At 41.8% G+C, this 17,634-nt stretch overlaps 1 protein-coding gene across 2 annotated transcripts in view; it reads right to left on the bottom strand.

Moving 5' to 3' along the window:
* Positions 1 to 14,871, bottom strand: part of SPATA7 (spermatogenesis associated 7) — a 46,402-nt gene extending 31,531 nt beyond the window's left edge. For both annotated transcript variants that reach the window (XM_063290195.1, XM_063290196.1), the window contains exons 1-3: positions 14,625 to 14,871; positions 5,846 to 5,920; positions 3,723 to 3,818 (exon numbers count right to left, since the gene is read on the bottom strand). In XM_063290195.1, coding sequence (XP_063146265.1) covers positions 3,723 to 3,818; positions 5,846 to 5,920; positions 14,625 to 14,679 — 226 coding nt within the window. In that variant the 5' untranslated portion in view covers positions 14,680 to 14,871. The remainder of the gene's footprint in view (positions 1 to 3,722; positions 3,819 to 5,845; positions 5,921 to 14,624) is intronic.
* Positions 14,872 to 17,634: the final 2,763 nt, after the last annotated feature.

The following is a 17,634-nucleotide window of genomic DNA, read 5'->3' as shown; positions in this document are numbered from 1 at the left end:
CTCCAATGTTAATACAGATGGGACCAACTGCCATTTGGCTATGTTCTTGCCAAAACTGTCCCCATCAGCAGCCAAAGGGAGAGAGAGAGTATACAAGTCCCATTTTGTTTGCTTAGCACATTCCCTTCCTTAACTGCCTCAAGCAGCAGCCATCAGAGGAAGAGATGAGGTGGAGGCCTTCTCCACAGGTCTAGTTTGGCCTAACTCCTATCTGCCTCTTCCCAGAACCATCACTTGCAGTTCCATTATATCATCATTAGGTATCAGGCATGGGAAATGGCCTGATATCATGCAGACTTCAGCATAATTTAGCTCTCTAAATGCTTTAGTTCTTCTGAACCATAAGGATGTGCAAGAGGAAATAATAAACAGAAGTGGCAGCTTAGAGAAAAACAGCTATACCACTGTGGTCTCTAATTCTGCCCTTTATTATCTGTAGCCCTCAGCTGACTTTCTATGGGTCAACAGTGCCTTGAATTTATTTTCCTCTTAACTCCACTCATCTATTTCTTTTGCTTACTAATATCTTCAACTAAAGAAACTTGGATGCTGACAGAAATGGCTTATTTAAATGTAGTAAGTAAATGCTATAGCTTCCAGGCAAATCTCAGTTTGTAACTGTGAAGTATCAATGGAATTAAATGAGTGAATGCATAGGCAGAGTACTAGGTTTATAATGATACTGCATGTCTCTGTAGAACAAGAGAGAAAAGATCAGGCTACATATTTTCCTTTTCTTCCTCAATATAGCACACTTTTTTTTTCATCCCATATATTTGATTCAGTTTGGAGTATTACCCTGTAAAGATAAATTACCTCAAAGTATCTCAGATACTCCATCCCATTAGAAAAATAAATGTCCTGCTGCACAGGAAACAAATGGGATTTGCTAATTTAGTACATTCCATTTACATATTTGTGATTTAAACTGCTTTTCCAGCCAGTAAAAAACCTCATTAGCAACTAACTGCCTTAAAAAGCTACTTTAAGAAGAATAGCGGGCCATAGGGGTGTTCATAAAATAGAAAATATTTTGTTTTGAACCCAAAAGAAACCTTTGCATTGCAAAAACTCTGCCAGATCATTTGGGCCAGTCATGGTTCAGTAAAAACAAAACCCAGAATGTTTGGGGTGTTCCAGTTTAGATAAAACAAAATGCAGATGGGATGATGATGGTGATTTTATTTATTCTATTTATTTTACCCCGCCTTTATTATTTTAATAAATAACTCAAGGCAGCAAACATACCTAATACTCCTTCCTCCTCCTCTTTTCCCCACAACAACAACCCTGTGAGGTGAGTTGGGCAGAGAAAGAGTGACTGGCCCAACGTCACCCAGCTGGCTTTCATGCTTAGGGTGGGACTAGAACTCTCAGTCTCGTTTCTAGCCCAGCACCTTAACCACTAGACCAAACTGGCTCTCGATGATGATGATGATGATGATGATGATGATGATGATGATGATATTTTAATACAGCAGTCCACTCTGGAAGACTCTGGGTGGCTTACAAAATATAATACTAGATTAAAACAAGTAGAGCAAGGCTGGTCCATGCAACCCCTCTCTCTCCTCAGCAGCTGCCAGCATGGCATAACCCCCTGGCCCAGCCCCCCTCCATCTTCCCAGTGTCCCCCCTCCCTCAGTAAGCCATCACTGATGTCACAGAAGGGCATAACCCACCAACCCCACCAATATTCCCAGTGTGAAAGGTAGTTCTCATTCAGACAAAAGTAAAAAATCTGACACCATACGTGGGTGCTACTCAGACAAAGACAAGATGGAAACTCTATGTCCTGCCTAAAAGAGAAATGCTTCTAGTCTTTTACATAGAATAGGTAGGAGAAACACATGCAAGACATTTGAACACTGATCGTTATAAAAAGAGCTTGAAGCTGATACACAGCTTAAGTTTTCTACAAGAAAATCTACTTGTCAGAGGTTCTTTGACTCTTGTATGCCTGTTTCAATTGTTTCCAGTCCTGCCTGTGAGGAGAACCTGACATTCAGTCCTTTCCTTTCCCTCTTCCTTCAGCCATCATCAATGTTGCAGTGTCACATCCCACTTGCCCACCTGCCCTTGATCTTCCCAGTAACTTCTCCCTGTGCCTTCCTCCTTTCAACTCTTGTGGCTGCTGTTGTTCTGGCTTCCCCCAAATCTTCCCCCTTCCCAAACCACTTCTGCCCAGAACAGAGTCATTTTGACCCATGCAGGGACCCAAACACTCCCGTTTTGTTCTTAGCACAGCCCGAAACACCTGAAATATACACATTTCAGTATGGCCATGGGCCATGCAAAAATAATTCTATGTATGGAACATTTTATATATCCTTAGTGATCCAGTACCTCAATGCACCCGTCTTGTGACAGCCACCAATTTATGCAGTTTAAACTGTTAGAAGGTTAGAACACATGCCTACTGACCAAGGAATAAGCCTCAATGTACTCAATGGAATTTACTTCTAAATAGACCTCTACAGGAGTATTATTACTTTCATTCTGTTCTGTAATATCTTTATAGGAGATGAAGATCACCTCTCTGCTAAATATTAATTAGGATACATCACCACTTTGGAGAATAAGTATCTGTTCAATGATCCAGGAAGTGGCATATTATGAAATAATTATTTTATGTACTGTAATTATCATCTGAAACCTTCAAACTTTCATTAGTATTGGCTATAGATGTCCTGTCTATAGCTTTTACATCTGTTGCATTTTAGTGAGAAAATAGTATGTTCTCAAGATTCATAAATACTTCTGTTAAATCAGAAGTAACGTTATTAGAGTGCCGATAAGTGAAGATATTGGCATTTTTCCAACTTCTAAATGATACCTATTAATGCCAATGCTTAATAGGCATCATTTAGAAGTTGGAAAAATGCCAATGCTGAGAGCCAGTTTGTTCTAGTGGTTAAGGCTCCAGGTAGGAAACCAGGAGTCTGTGAGTTCTAGTCCTGCCTTAGGCATGAAAGCCAGCTGGGTGACCTTGGGCCAGTCACTCTCTCTCAGCCCAACTGTAGACTAGCCTCCTTGTGGTGCACCCCGGGAAACGTGACTTGTCACAGCTAAATAGTCTACAGATCTGGCTGCTGGACCTCACAAGGATTTCCCAGCAAGAAAAAAAGCAGCAAGAACACCAAACTGCTATGCCATATGATTTTAAAAAAAATGCCAATGCTTCTTTTTTAAAAAATAGAGATGAAAGCAAAACTGCATTCTGAAACACTCTGCAAAGAGAAGTGAAAATATAATAATAATAATAATAATAATAATAAAAATAAAAAATTAAATTTGTATGCCACCCAACTCTCAATGACTCAGGAGAAAACAGATAAGGCTATATAGTTTTGGACAATAAAATGACCTATCTCACTTTAGTCAAAAAAATATTGCAAGGACACACTTGATCTGCATCTCTAACCAAATTTTCATGAAGGTACGTCTGCCTCAAAAATCTTATTTTTGGATCGCAGAACATTTGTAATACTTTATCCTTTTTTTCCCCCCTTCCAGGAGTTTGAGGCGGTACACACAGTTTTCCCCTCCCCACTCAGTTTATCTTAACAATAGTCTCGTTTGGCTCAAGTCCACCTGCAGCCTTTAAGACCAAGTGGACATTTGAATCTGATCTCCTGGGTCCTAGTCAGACATTCTTACTACCATGCCACATGAGTATTGTAATAAATGTTTGAACAGGATTCAAGTATGGGTGTCTTTACCTTTGGCTGAAAGTATTTTATTGTAGTGAACAGCCATGTGATCCCTGATGAGGTACTGATTACTGAGCCTGCGGGAGGAGGAGTCAATGCAGAAAGCTATAAAAGTGAAACACATTTCAGCATTAGGATAAAATGCCAATAATCTTGAATTACAGTTGCAGATATAAAGCAAAACTGAAAACGTAGCTGAAGGGGGCATTAAAATGAAACAAAGAGCAAAGTACATTCAGACATTGTTGAACACTGCTTTTCTCAGAATCAATAAACTGTATGAAAGAGAGAGAATGATGGTGATCTTGTCCAATGCCCATTCATGAGAAAGCAGAGTGATGACCTAGCCACACAACCTTATTATTTCAAAAGTATTTATAGTCAAGCTTTTCTGCCACAAACTAGAGTTGTCCAAGGCAACTTAAGTTAAAACATTTAAAGTAAACATTAAAAGTGGCAATTTATATATCAGATCTTCCTTCCTTTCTCATCTAAGGAAACAGGCAGATTCATGCAATCCTTGGCAGAGAATCCTTCCCAAGGTTTATATAGCATTCTCTGAGGTGTTTGTTCTATATGTGAAAAGGTGAAAAGTGAAAGGTCCCCTGTGCAAGCACCGAGTCATGTCTGACCCTTGGGGGGGACGCCGCTTTCATGACATTTTCTTGGCAGACTATAGCGGGGTGGTTTGCCATTGCCTTCCCCAATCATCACCTCCCCCAGCAAACTGGGTACTCATTTTACCAACCTCAGGAAGATGGAAGGCTGAGTCAACCTGAGCTGGCTACCTGAGAATCCAGCTTCCTCTGGGATTGAACTTGGGTCATGGGGAGAGTTTCAGTTGCAATGCTGCCACCTACCACTCTGCACCACACAAGGCTGTTTGTCCTATATAAGAGGTGCTTATTTTATAACAGGAATATTTATTTTATAAGTCTTATTTAAAATGGGCTGAGAAATGGGTCTGGGAATACCTGATGCCATAGTGTTGCTTGCAGGTGCAGGTTTTCAAGCTGAGAGATCACAGAAAACCCTATGTTAAAGCACTACATTTTAAAAAGTCTAAGTTACTATTCCTGCTGTTTTAACTGACAGTGTGTATAAATAAATTAAAATGCTTTAGGGCTCTAAACATAATGATCTTTCATTAGCCAGATCTATTTCTTACTATGAACCAATTTAGCTTAAGCAGTATGACATTTCTTCCAGAACTCTTAAGGCTTTTGATACGAGTGAGCTTCAGCTGTAATTGCTGGGATCACAGATTCCAAGAGGTCAGTGGACATCTGTCACCAGGCTTATTCAAGAGGCTTATTTCTTGATCCTTTGGAGTTTCTTGGTTTGTTAATACCATCAGGGTTCATAGCTTGTGCTAGGACAGCACTTCCAACAACTAAATCATCATATATTAAATAGATAAGCAGACTAAAATAAACTCACACAAGACTGAGATTCTTCTGTTACTGAGCCATGAACAAGAAGTGCGCTAATCACAGAGCCATTTCACCAGTGCTTCTGAGAGGAAAAATGTGTCTTAACAGCCAGTGGAGCAGCACATATCCTTGCATGTGAAACTAGGATGAGATCCTCAAAACAGCTACTCCAAGAATAGACCCATTATGAAGTCAGTGTGATCACTCTGAGGTAAAGAGGCTTAAGGACTGCAGCTTGAAGGTTCTGACAACAGATCTCATGCCAATGAAGACAGAAAGCACTGATGGGCCAAATGGTGAGAGAATTTACTTAAATATACACAGAATAAATATGGTAATTTTAATTCACAATGTCTTGAAAAAAGAAGCTAACTGAAGCACTATGATACACACTTTTATGTACTTCTTTTGAATTATTTAAGTTACATGGTTTTCAAAACTATTTAGCCATGCTTCTTTAACAGTTTTCTCTAGAATGAAGGTTGTATTTATTGTTAAAAACAGAAGATCAAGATGGCTAAATATCTTTGCCTTAAACAACACTATTAAGTTTGGGTTTAATTTTTTTTATTAAAGCCTAACTGATTATGTGATTAAGCTCTCTGTCAAACTAATGCTTAAATAAAAGATCTGTAACAGTCTATACATAGCACAGTTTCCAAATAAATGATTATTTACCACATCACATAAATTACTTACCATTACTTTTTGTACTTAAATGTCCTTTGAATGGGCTTGCTAGTCCATACCTAGGAATGGTCAGATATTCAATTACTGAAATAAAAAAGAAGAAAACCATTCTAGATTATTGTAATTACCTATTGTTAAAAATATGAGGCTGTAGGAATTTTTTAAAAAAAAAATTACTTTAATATTTTGCTATCAAGAGAGTAGAATTTCATTAATGGAAAATGCTGTGCTTTCATAGGCTTAGGTTTTTGTGCAGATGCTACTTAAGTTTAGACTGTGATGAAAGCAAATGGCATGATGTTTCCTTTTTGTTAATAACCAAATATGTACTGCCTATTCTATTTACTGTAATTTTAGCAACTTTATTATGGTGGAAAACAACATAGAAGCAATTGATGCACTCTTTGCAAAAGTGTTTTCAGCAAGAAATCATTAAAGTTTAACATTGATATTCAGAGAAAATGTAATAGCTCAGCAATCAGAGAAATATTACTTTGAGAGGTATTCTGGCCTAAGACCAGAATAAAGTTTTTTAGTTTGGTAGCATTATAGCTAAACCAATCCTATGTGGCTGCTACAATATACTGAAATCAGAAGAGCAAAACAAGAGCTATGTAAAAATGAATCTTTTTGACCCTCAAAAGTTCTACTAGCAAGAAAGACAAATGGGGTTTGCAATAAAGGAATAGCATTATATTGTCTCTCTCCTTACTTCTCTTCTATTTCCATGAATGAGGGCACTCAGTCCTGGCAGGATTCCTTGGGAAGGTGTCTCTTTGTTTGAATGTTATAAAACAAGTTCTTGAGATGTTTGCACAACTGGGGTTCCTATGTTTCTCAGTAATTCCATTTGAGTTCTACTTTAGGTGTCACTCATCAGCTGACTTTGGTAGTAGAAAGTGATGTAAAAAGCTACACAGACTACAGGTAGTCCTTGCTTACCGACTGCCTTGTTTAACAACCATTCAAAGTTATGACAGTGGTTAAAAAAAAAACAGCTTTGCAGACAATCTTTGCACTTATGATCATCACAACATCCCACAGTCACGTGATCACCATATGGGTGCTTTGCAACTGGTGCACATTTATGACTGTCGCAGCACCCCTTGGTGATATGATCACCATTTGCATGCTTCACAACCGACTTTCAACAAGCAGAATTAATAAAGAAGGTGGAAGTAAAATCACAAGTCAGTCACATGATGACTCACTTAATGACCAAAGAGGAATTGATGTTGTAAGTCCATCACAGTCACATGATTTTATGCTCAGCAACTGCGGTGCTTAGCGACAGAGTTGCCATCCCAATTGTGATTGCTAAGCAAGAACTACCTGTAATTTTCTCTGGGCAGAAAGAGCCACTGCTACAAATTTTCATCTAGATAACATCACTGTTAAAAACTTTTGTCAGATGGAACGGCTTTCTCATTAATAAGTTTAAAGTAATATTTCCTCTTAATCTGTGTTATACATACTTAAAAGGAAAGACAGACCATTATGTGAGATCTTCCATGTCCTTTTACTTTTCTCAGAATGCATGCAGATCCTATTTTGCATTGAGAAAGTAAAGATGGTATAGAAAGATTCCTTCCATTCCACAAAGACTTTTAATATGTCTTTAGGAAATTACAACATCCATTAGTCAGTAGTCATTTATCTTTCAGGATACATATTACAAATATCCTGGTATTAAGAAATTATTTCTACCTAGACGTGAACAAGTCTGTACAGATGCATGTACAATAAGTTCTTGGTTCAACAGACTTCAGTTACAATGGACATTTTTTTCATATGAATCTCATCAATGAACTTCACCCATTTCATGGACTAATGTCAGGGTCTGACCATTAAGGTTTGTCTAATGAACTGAAGTTTTACTACAAATGATGCCATTTACTTCAATTGCATAATTAGGCAAATGACATAAACTGATGCACATGACATACATTTGGATTTAACATACACATAGATTTAATGGACATCCCTTTTGAATGATCCTTAAATCAAGGTTTCACTGTACTAGTGTAGAAATCAGGGATACAAAAATTATGATCTACTATCATCCTTTTGTTGTCCCAAGAGCACCCTCTCCCAGAATGGGTGAGGCCAAAATTTTCAGCCCCCCTTTGCATTTTTGGAATTATGGAAGAGAAAGGCCAAATACACTAATTTAATTCCTTCACTCCTTCCCCAACCTCCTCCAACAGGTGTGGCCTGGGCCCATTCTCTTTTGGAGCACAGCCCTTTACATTCAAAATGCTGATGTAGCCCTTAAAACTGATGAAATTGCATATCCTGGTGTAAATTAATTATAAGAGAACATAATTTAACTACTTGCAGTTCAATATAATGTGATGATGACAACAAATCTGAAAACAAAAAAATGAATAAAAATACTCTAAAATATTTCACTGTCATACATTGCATGCCATAAAAATACTTAGTCCAAATATCCATATCTATAATTAATTTTGGTTCACCAAAATTATATACCCTGTATCCAAGGGAGTGTCCTTGGTGTTATTATGTAGAACTACATCCCGCCCAAAGTTTTCAGTACAAGCATCAAGCATGTGGTTAGCCTCAAGCAGGTATTCTTCTCACATTGGTAAAACCACAGAGAAACAATCAGAATGCTGGCTCGGAATTCCTTCCTTCCTTCCTTCCTTCCTTCCTTCCTTCCTTCCTTCCTTCCTGCCAGCCAGCCAGCCAGCCAGCCAGCCAGCCAGCCAGCCAGCCAGCCAGCCAGCCAGCCAGCCAGCCAGCCAATTTATATAGCCGCTCATCTCACTTTTACGTGACTCTAGGTGGCTTACAATAAAAGCAGTATCCTTAACAGCTCAAGGCAAAAGACTTGAGGAGGGTGTCGCAAGAGGTGTGGTGCAGGTCAGATGGGCGAGGGTCGGGGAGGGTGCGCATGGTGAGAGGCATGGCATGGTTCAGGTGTGCCAGAGGCTTGGGGAGGGTGTGGGGGGGGCAGAAGGGTGGCATGGGGAGAGTGTGTGGAGGGCACAAATTGCCAGTGTCATGTGAGCGCACAGGGGCTGGGGGGGGGTGTGGGTAGGGGAGACTTACCTTAGCTACTAGAAACCTTCCCTGCCAGCTTCCCCATTGACTTTCTGGGGAAGCCAACAGGGGAGGTTGCAAATGGTGACCAGGTGATTGCAGGATGCTGCAACTGGTTGGAAGTGTGAATGGACTGCAAAGCACCCAGATCGCAATCACGTGACCTGGGACAGTCGGAACTACAAGGGCCGGTCATAGCCACCATTCATTCAACATTGTTGCAACTTCAAACAGTCACTGAACGAATGGTCGTAGGTCAAGGACTATCTGTAATTTATTATTTAATAGCTGTCAAAACCATGCAAAAAATTTGCATTTTTTTTTCCACAAAAAGACATTTACAGCTTGTGGAAAACATACCTTCCTCCAAAATATTAACATCCACACAGGTTACATGTATTGCATCAAAAATAGATAATACATTAATATGATCTATTAACCTGGTTCTGATTCATAATAATACATGTGTGTTACATTAGTTATAAAATTACATGAGTTAAGAAGTCTAAAGGTATCTCTTTAATCAATCTATTCCTGGTTTGACAAACTGAAGATGAAATTTTTCTCTCATTTTTTGAGGGGAGGCACCTTGAGTACTTATGTATGTCTAAGGCTGCTATTCTAGAAGATTTTAAAGTACAGAAAACAGAAATAGCTCAATATAATAAACTGGAATAATATCTGCTTCTGCATAAATTAAACATTTCTTTCTGAGAATGTTTCCAGGTAATAAGATATATGGAACACTGGCAAGACTGTTCTGATCCTGGCAAAAGGAATATTTGGCAGAGGAAAAGGTTCGGCCAACGTGAATAATAAGTTTAAATCTTACGCAACACTGAGCTTGTGGAGTGCTGCTTTGACCACATCTGATTTCATGGTAGGCTATACAAATAGTGCTACTTGGATGCTTCCTGTGATTTAAGTCACTTAACATTAAAAAAATAAGCAACGTTAACAGCTGACGTCTTTGTATTTCTTGCATTTTATGAATCCCTCTATACTGAATGTATTATAGACCTGGCAACAATAATAAAGTTGTAGTATTTGTAGTTTACCCATGTATAATTAATTTTGATTTCGAAAAGGTGGAATTAAAAGTGCTTTTAATTATGCTAGGTGTCAGCTTATGCCAATGTTCTTTATTTAATTGTTCCATTAAAGACTGTTAATAACTTCATCATGGCTGATTACAAGTTTTTAAATTCCTCTAAAGTAGATGCCCTCAAAAGTAGATGTTGCAGTCTTGTATGTCATCTTCAGCCACGCTGGCTCAAATGAAAGGGATTGTAATTCAAGGTTTGGGAAGAATTATTTATTAATTAAGTTTGTGCACCGCCCAACTCCCAAAGACTCTGAGTGATCACAAGTAAAAACTTTTAAAAAATACTAGAAAACAAAAATAAAGAATAAAAGATGACAAAAATCAGACAAAAACCAGATGACAGAAACCAGACAGAAATGAAAACAAAAAACAAAAAACAAATCCATACGTTTCAAGGGAACTTCATTCACCCTTACCAAAGGCCTGGGAGAAGAGTTAGAACTAGATCTGCTTTCAGAGTGACAGACTGACATGTAGTAGAAAATATAATCTAAGCCATCTGCAGTAAAACTCTAAGAACGAATTCTATTTTATTGTTCTATTATTTATTTTGAATTAACATTTTAATATTCTGTTTTTAAAGCATGTGCACTTCCAAAATTTTCATGATTTTGTTTCTTGCTGCCCTGGGAAACAATTCTTTGGATCCAGAATATGAGCTGTGATTACCTGTGGACGCTTCTAAAAGAAATACAACTTTCTCCTTGCATGTATTCAACTATCCTTGCTGTAGAGGTTCTTTTCCAGTGTCTGGAGGCTGTGAGGGTCTGGATGCAGAAGAACAGGTTGGGCTCAACCCTGCCAAGACTGAGTGGCTATGGGTTTGGGGTCGTCTGGATCCAGAAGTTGCAGAGTACCTATCTTTGGTTCTGGATGGAGTGGCACTACTACATTCAGACTTGGTGTGCAATCTGCGGGTTCTCCTAGACTCACAGTTCCTGGTGGCAGCTGTGGCCAGGGGGGCTTTGTGCCTTGTCTACCAGTTGAGCCCATTCCTGGACCGGGAGGCCTTGCTCATGGTCACTCATGCCTTACTTCCCTCCTGATTGGACTAATGTAATGCGCTCTACATGGGGCTGCCCTCAAAAACCATCTGGAAGCTTCAGTTGGTCCAGAATGCAGCAGCACAGGTAGTTATGGGTGCATCTTGTTAAGCTCATGTACACCATTATCCACAAGTTGCACTAGCTTTCAATAGGCTTCTGGGTGTAATTCAAGGCACTGTTTATCACATTTAAAGCCCTATATGGCATAAGACCAGGTTACTTGAGGGGCTGCCTTCTCCCAAGAACATCTGCCCACCCCACATGCTCCACGTTTCTTCTTTTAAAGCTTGTCATCTTATGAGACCTAGTAAGTGTGCCTTTTCTGTGGTTGCCTCTTTTTCTCTGGAACAATCTCTCTCCCCACCCCCCCGCCCCCATGCTCAATATATGACAGGCCCCAACTCTTCTTGCCTTTAGGGAAGCATTAAGACCTCGCTCGTACCTGGGGAATTAGGGGCCAATTGAGTGAAAGTCTCCTTTTGGTAGTTCTGTTATATGCCGTTGCCATATCAGATATTTTGTATTTATATTTTGTAATTGTTTATGGTCTATTTCTTTCATACCTATGCTAATTTCATATTTATTAGTAGCATTAAGACAACAGATCAGTCCTCTATTTTTCATAGGTTATTTTTAAAAATATATAAAATGGAATACACACACAGAACAAAATTAAGAGAACTGTAATCAAAACCAGAAGGGACGCGGTGGCGCTGTGGGTTAAACTGCTGAGCTGCTGAGCTTGCCGATTGGAAGGTCGGCGGTTCGAATCTGCATGACGGGGTGAGCTCCCGTTGCTAGTCCCAGCTCCTGCCAACCTAGCAGTTCGAAAACATGCAAATGTGAGTAGATTAATAGGTACTGCTTCGGCGGGCAGGTAACAGCATTCCGTGTAGTCATGCCGGCCACATGACCACGGAAGTGTCTACGGACAAACGCCGGCTCTTCGGCTTTGAAACAGAGATGAGCACCACCCTCTAGAGTCGGACACGACTGGACTTAATGTCAAGGGAAGCCCTTACCTTTACCCTAATTAAAACCAACATTAAAATAAGCCATTAAAATTAATAATTAAAAGTTTGGAGGAAGGTTTTTAAAATCATCTTGGAGGAGCTAGATACATCTCTACAGTGAGTGTTTCACAGCCTGGGAGTAGAAGCCCTTTCCTGCATACCTAATAGTTGATCTTTTGGCAGTGGGGCATCTTCAGAACAGCATCTCCTGCTGAACTGAGCAACTGGGCAGGCTCAAAGCAGGAAAGACAGATAATCAGATCCTAAGCTCTTCAGGACTTCAAAGCTCACCACCAACCTTTTAAATTGTGCCTTGTAGACAACTGCTAGTAATGCATCATATGAGCCTTCTATCTTGCACATGTTAGCATGAATTTCAATTTCAAGACCCTTTTCAAGGGCAGCCCAACATAAAGTACATTGCAGTAGTCAAGCCAGGGTACAACCAAGGAATGTATAACTGTTGCTAAGTCTAACTAGCCCACAAATAGTTACAGTTGGTGCACTAACTGTTAGTGTGCAAATAAACACTTGGCCACAGACACCATCTGCAAATCTAATGACATCTGGGGGTTAAGGAATACTCTCAAACTGTGAATCTGCTCTTTCTGGATGTTTCAACTTCATCCAAAACTTCACCCTAGAGACTTCATCAACAGTACTTAGAACTTGTCTGGATTTATTCTCAGCTTGTGCTTCTTTATCCAGAGCAGTATTTCTCAACCTTAGCCATTTTAAGATGTGTGGACTTCAACATTTTAAATTTATTTATTAAATTTCTTCCTGCCCATCTCCTCCCATCAGGGGACTCCGGGTGGTTTACAATAAAATATTGTCATTGCTGGCTGGGGTATTCTAGGAGTTGAAGTCCACACATCCTAAAACAGCTAAGGTTGAGAAACACTGATCCAGTGCATTTTCAAGATTAGGCAATGCTCAAGGTACTTACTGCTTCATTGGAGTTAGAAGGAAGACAGCAGTAGAACTGAGTAACATTAGCACAGTGATAGCACCCCACTCCAGAGCTCCAAGTGATCTCCTCCAGTGGTGTCATACAGATGTTAAACAGCAGATAAAGGCAAGATGGAGCACTGCAGATCAATGACCTACAGTAGATGTTGAATTCTTGCAACACCACCTTTTGAGTCCATCCAAATAGGAAATATCAGAATTGCTACAAGTGTCCCCAGGGTGCAACCCTACCAGGAAGCCCAGAAGAATAACGTATTATGGAAAACCACCAAGAAGACAAGGTAAAATCCACCCTAGTTTTTGGCCCAGACCATTTGCCAAAAAGACCAAAGTGGGGTCAGTAAAATCTCCCAGATGAAACTACAACTAAAATGGGTCCAGAAAATCAGGTTCATCCAGATGCATCTGGAGCCATACCACCACCAATTTTTGATTACCTTACCTCAAAATTCACATTTGTTTTATTTGAACAAGCAAGATACCAGGACACAATCATCAAGCTAGTGCAAAATAGTAACATCACGGACAAGATATTATAAATCAGGGATCCCCAACCCCTGGGCCGTGGACCAGTACCGGTCCGTGGCCTGCTAGGAACCAGGCCGCACAGCAGGAGGTGAGCAGTGGGCAAGGAGCAAATTTACAGCCTGAGTATTTACAGCTGCTCCCCATCACTCGCATTACCGCCTGAGCTCCACCTCCTGTCAGAGAAAGCAAGCCCATTGGTTGCTAGCTCCAAAGGTGCGAAGTAAACGGTGGGGGGGGGGGAGAAGAAGTGCTTGAATCATCCCCAAACCATCCCCCCAACCCCGGAAAAATTGTCTTCCAGGAAACCAGTCCCTGGTGCCAAAAAGGTTGGGAACAGCTGCTATAAATTATTTATTTCCTCCAACAGTGTAACCGAGCTTACACGAGGATCTGTAGCAAGCAATGCAAAACAGGGAGGGGACGCTGTCCGCTGATAACAGCGCAGCGGTTGCGTGCAGTCTTCGAAACTCCCGTGTCAAGCTCCTGCCGTTAGTAGTGGATTAGCTAGATAGAAAAAGTGTCTGATTTACGATAAGGATTTTTTCTACGTTCTAGCAATTACTGCTGCTGTGGAGATCATCATGTTGGGAAATCCTCACGCTCGTCCCTTCCCTGCGTTATCTGGAGCGGCCCAGCACGTTCGGGAAGCTTTTCCACCATCGCGTCTTCCCCCACGAGCCTGGAACGGCGCATTCTGGAACGTCCGCGGAGCCGGAGAAGCAATGCATGCTGGGTCACAGAACCCCGGCCGGCACAAGAAGGAGAAGGCGCGCAACCTCCTGCCACTCGAGGGGAGCCGCGGAGCTCCTCGCTTGCATCTGGGGAGGCTCCCAGAGAAGAGTTTGCTCCCACGGGATCTGGATCTTAGCCGCCACCCACCACAGAACAAGCGCTTCGGATTAACGAAGCAGCTCTCCTTCCGGCCGCAGCGAGCGGGGAGCTCTAGAAAAGAAGGCGCGGCCAGCGGTGCCGGTTGGGCCCCTCGAGAGACTCTTCTGGCCCCTCGTCCCTGGCGCTGCGGAAGCAGCTCCCAACCCCGCTTGGCCCCTCCGCGCTACCTGGGCTGCTGAGCCTCCTCCTCCGGTCGCCGCTTTCCTCCATCCTGACTCCCATGTTCCTGGCCTGGAAGCTGGCTCCTCGCCCGCACGGCCGGCCCCGGGGGACCCGGCGCCTCTCGGCTGTTTCCTTTCTCTCTCCTCCCTCTCTGCGCAGGCAAAGCAAAGCAAGAGGCGGGCCTGCCCGACGGCAGGGTTGCTATGGTCACCGTCGCTCGCTTAGCCGCCGGGAGTGTTACGTCCTAGGACCAGGAAGGGCGGAGAAGGGGCGGGGAAGATGAGCGGAAAGGGCTTGTTTCACGCCGGGCACATGGTCTCTGGGAGAAGCCCCGAGTTTTTCTCGCTCGGCGTGGCGGCCTTGCTCAATTCGGGGGCCGAATTTCCCGTCCTGTAATTGTCAGCAGCATGGAGAATATAGGCCTTGCAGTTTCTGTAGGGCACCAGGTTGGAAGAAGCTGCCGAAAGGGAAGAGAGTTAAAGGTGGTGAGAAAGAGGATAAACAACAACTACCTCGACTTTGCGCCATCCTATACCTACCAACTCGGAAATAAGCCTTATGGCCTCCAGTGGGACATTTCTAAAATGGTTGTCTAAGCTTTGCTTTGGGCATCCTGTGTACAACTCCACTGAGTACAGGAAAGCGTGTTGTTTATTCATTTAGTTGCTTCTGACTCTTCGTGACTTCATGGACCAGCCCACGCCAGAGCTTCCTGTCGGTCGTCAACACCCCCAGCTCCCCCAGCGACAAGTCCGTCACCTCTAGAATAACATCCATCCATCTTGCCCTTGGTTGGCCCCTCTTCCTTCTGCCCTCCACTCTCCCTAGCATCAGCATCTTCTCCAGGGTGTCCTGTCTTCTCATTATGTGGCCAAAGTATTTCAGTTTGGCCTTTAATATCATTCCCTCAATTGAGCAGTCTGGCTTTATTTCCTGGAGGTGGACTGGTTTGATCTTCTTGCAGTCCAAGGCACTCTCAGAATTCTCCTCCAACACCACAGTTCAAAAGCATCTATCTTCCTTCTCTCAGCCTTCCTTATGGTCCAGCTCTCGCAGCCATATGTTACTATGAGGAACACCATTGCTTTAACTATGCGGACCTTTGTTGTCAGTGTGATGTCTCTGCTCTTAACTATTTTATCGCGATTTGTCATTGCTCTTCTCCCAAGGATTAAGTGTCTTCGGATTTCCTGACTGCAGTCAGCATCTGCAGTAATCTTCGCACCTAGAAATACAAAGCCTTTCACTGCTTCTACATTTTCTCCCTCTATTTGCCAGTGATCAATCAAGCTGGTTGCCATAATTTGGTTTTTTTGAGGTTTAGCTGCAAGCCAGCTTTTGCACTTTCTTCTTTCATCTTCATCATAAGGCTCCTCAGTTCCTCTTCGCTTTCAGCCATCAAAGTGGTATCATCTGCATATCTGAGATTGTTAATGTTTCCTCCAGCAATTTTAACTCCAGCCTTGGATTCTTCAAGCCCAGCATGTTGGGTGATGTGTTCTGCATACAAGTTGAATAGGTAGGGTGAGAGTATGCAGCCCTGCCGTACTCCTTTCTCAATCTTAAACCAGTCCGTTGTTCCGTGGTCTGTTCTTACTGTTGCTACTTGCTTGTTATACAGATTCTTCAGGAGGCATACAAGATGACTTGGTATCCCCATACCACTAAGAACTTGCCACAATTTGTTATGGTCCACAGAGTCAAAGGCTTTAGAATAGTCAATAAAACAGAGATGTTTTTCTGAAACTCCCTGCCTTGTTCCATTATCCAGCAGATATTGGCAATTTGGCCCCTAGTTCCTCTGCCTTTTCTAAACCCAGCTTGTGCATCTGGCAATTCTCGCTCCATGAATTGCTGAAGTCTACCTTGCAGGATCTTGAGCATTACCTTACTGGCATGTGAAATGAGTGCCACTGTTCGATAGTTTGAACATTCTTTAGTGTTTCCCTTTTTTGGTATGGGGATATAAGTTGATTTTTTCCAATCTGATGGCCATTCTTGTTTTCCAAATTTGCTGGCATATAGCATGCATTACCTTGACAGCATCATCTTGCAAGATTTTGAACAGTTCAGCTGGGATGCCGTTGTCTCCTGCTGCCTTGTTATTAGCAATGCTTCTTAACGCCCATTCAACCTCACTCTTCAGGATGTCTGGCTCTAGCTCACTGACCACACCATCAAAGCTATCCCCGATATTGTTATCCTTCCTATACAGGTCTTCTGTATATTCTTGCCACCTTTTCTTGATCTCTTCTTCTTCTGTTAGGTCCTTGCCATCTTTGTTTTTGATTATGCCCATTTTTGCCTGGAATTTACCTCCAATGTTTCTAATTTTCTGGAGGAGGTCTCTTGTCCTTCCTATTCTATTGTCTTCCTCCACTTCCGCGCATTGCTTGTTTAAAAATAATTCCTTATCTCCTCTGGCTAACCTCTGGAATTTTGCATTTAATTGGGCATATCTCCCCTTATCACTGTTGCCTTTTGCTTTCCTTCTTTCTTGGGCTACTTCTAGTGTCTCAGCAGACAGCCATTTTGCCTTCTTGGTTTTCTCTGTCTTTGGGATGTATTTTGTTGCCGCCTCCTGAACAATATTGCCAACTTCTGTCCATAGTTCTTCCGGGACCCTATCTACTAAGTCCATTCCCTTAAATCGATTCTTCACCTCCACTGCATATTCCTTAGGAATATTAGTGAGCTGATATCTAGCTGATCTGTGGGTCTTCCCTAATTTCTTTACTCTGATCCTAAATTGTGCAATAGGAAGTTCGTGATCTGAACTACAGTCAGCTCCAGGTCTTGTTTTTACCGACTGTATAGATGTCCGCCATCTTTGGCTGCAAAGGATGTAGTCAATCTGATTTCGGTGTTGTCCATCTGGTGAAGTCCATGTATAAAGCTGTCTCTTAGGTTGTTGGAAGAGAGTGTTTGTTATGCAGAGTGAGTTGTCTTGGCAAAATTCTATCAGCCTATTTCCTGCTTTTTTTGTTCTCCCAGGCCATGCTTACCTGTAATTCC

This window comes from Candoia aspera, chromosome 1 (genome assembly GCF_035149785.1).
Source record: "Candoia aspera isolate rCanAsp1 chromosome 1, rCanAsp1.hap2, whole genome shotgun sequence".
NCBI classification, from domain to species: domain Eukaryota; kingdom Metazoa; phylum Chordata; class Lepidosauria; order Squamata; family Boidae; genus Candoia; species Candoia aspera.
This window is presented reverse-complemented; position numbering and strand designations above follow the sequence as displayed.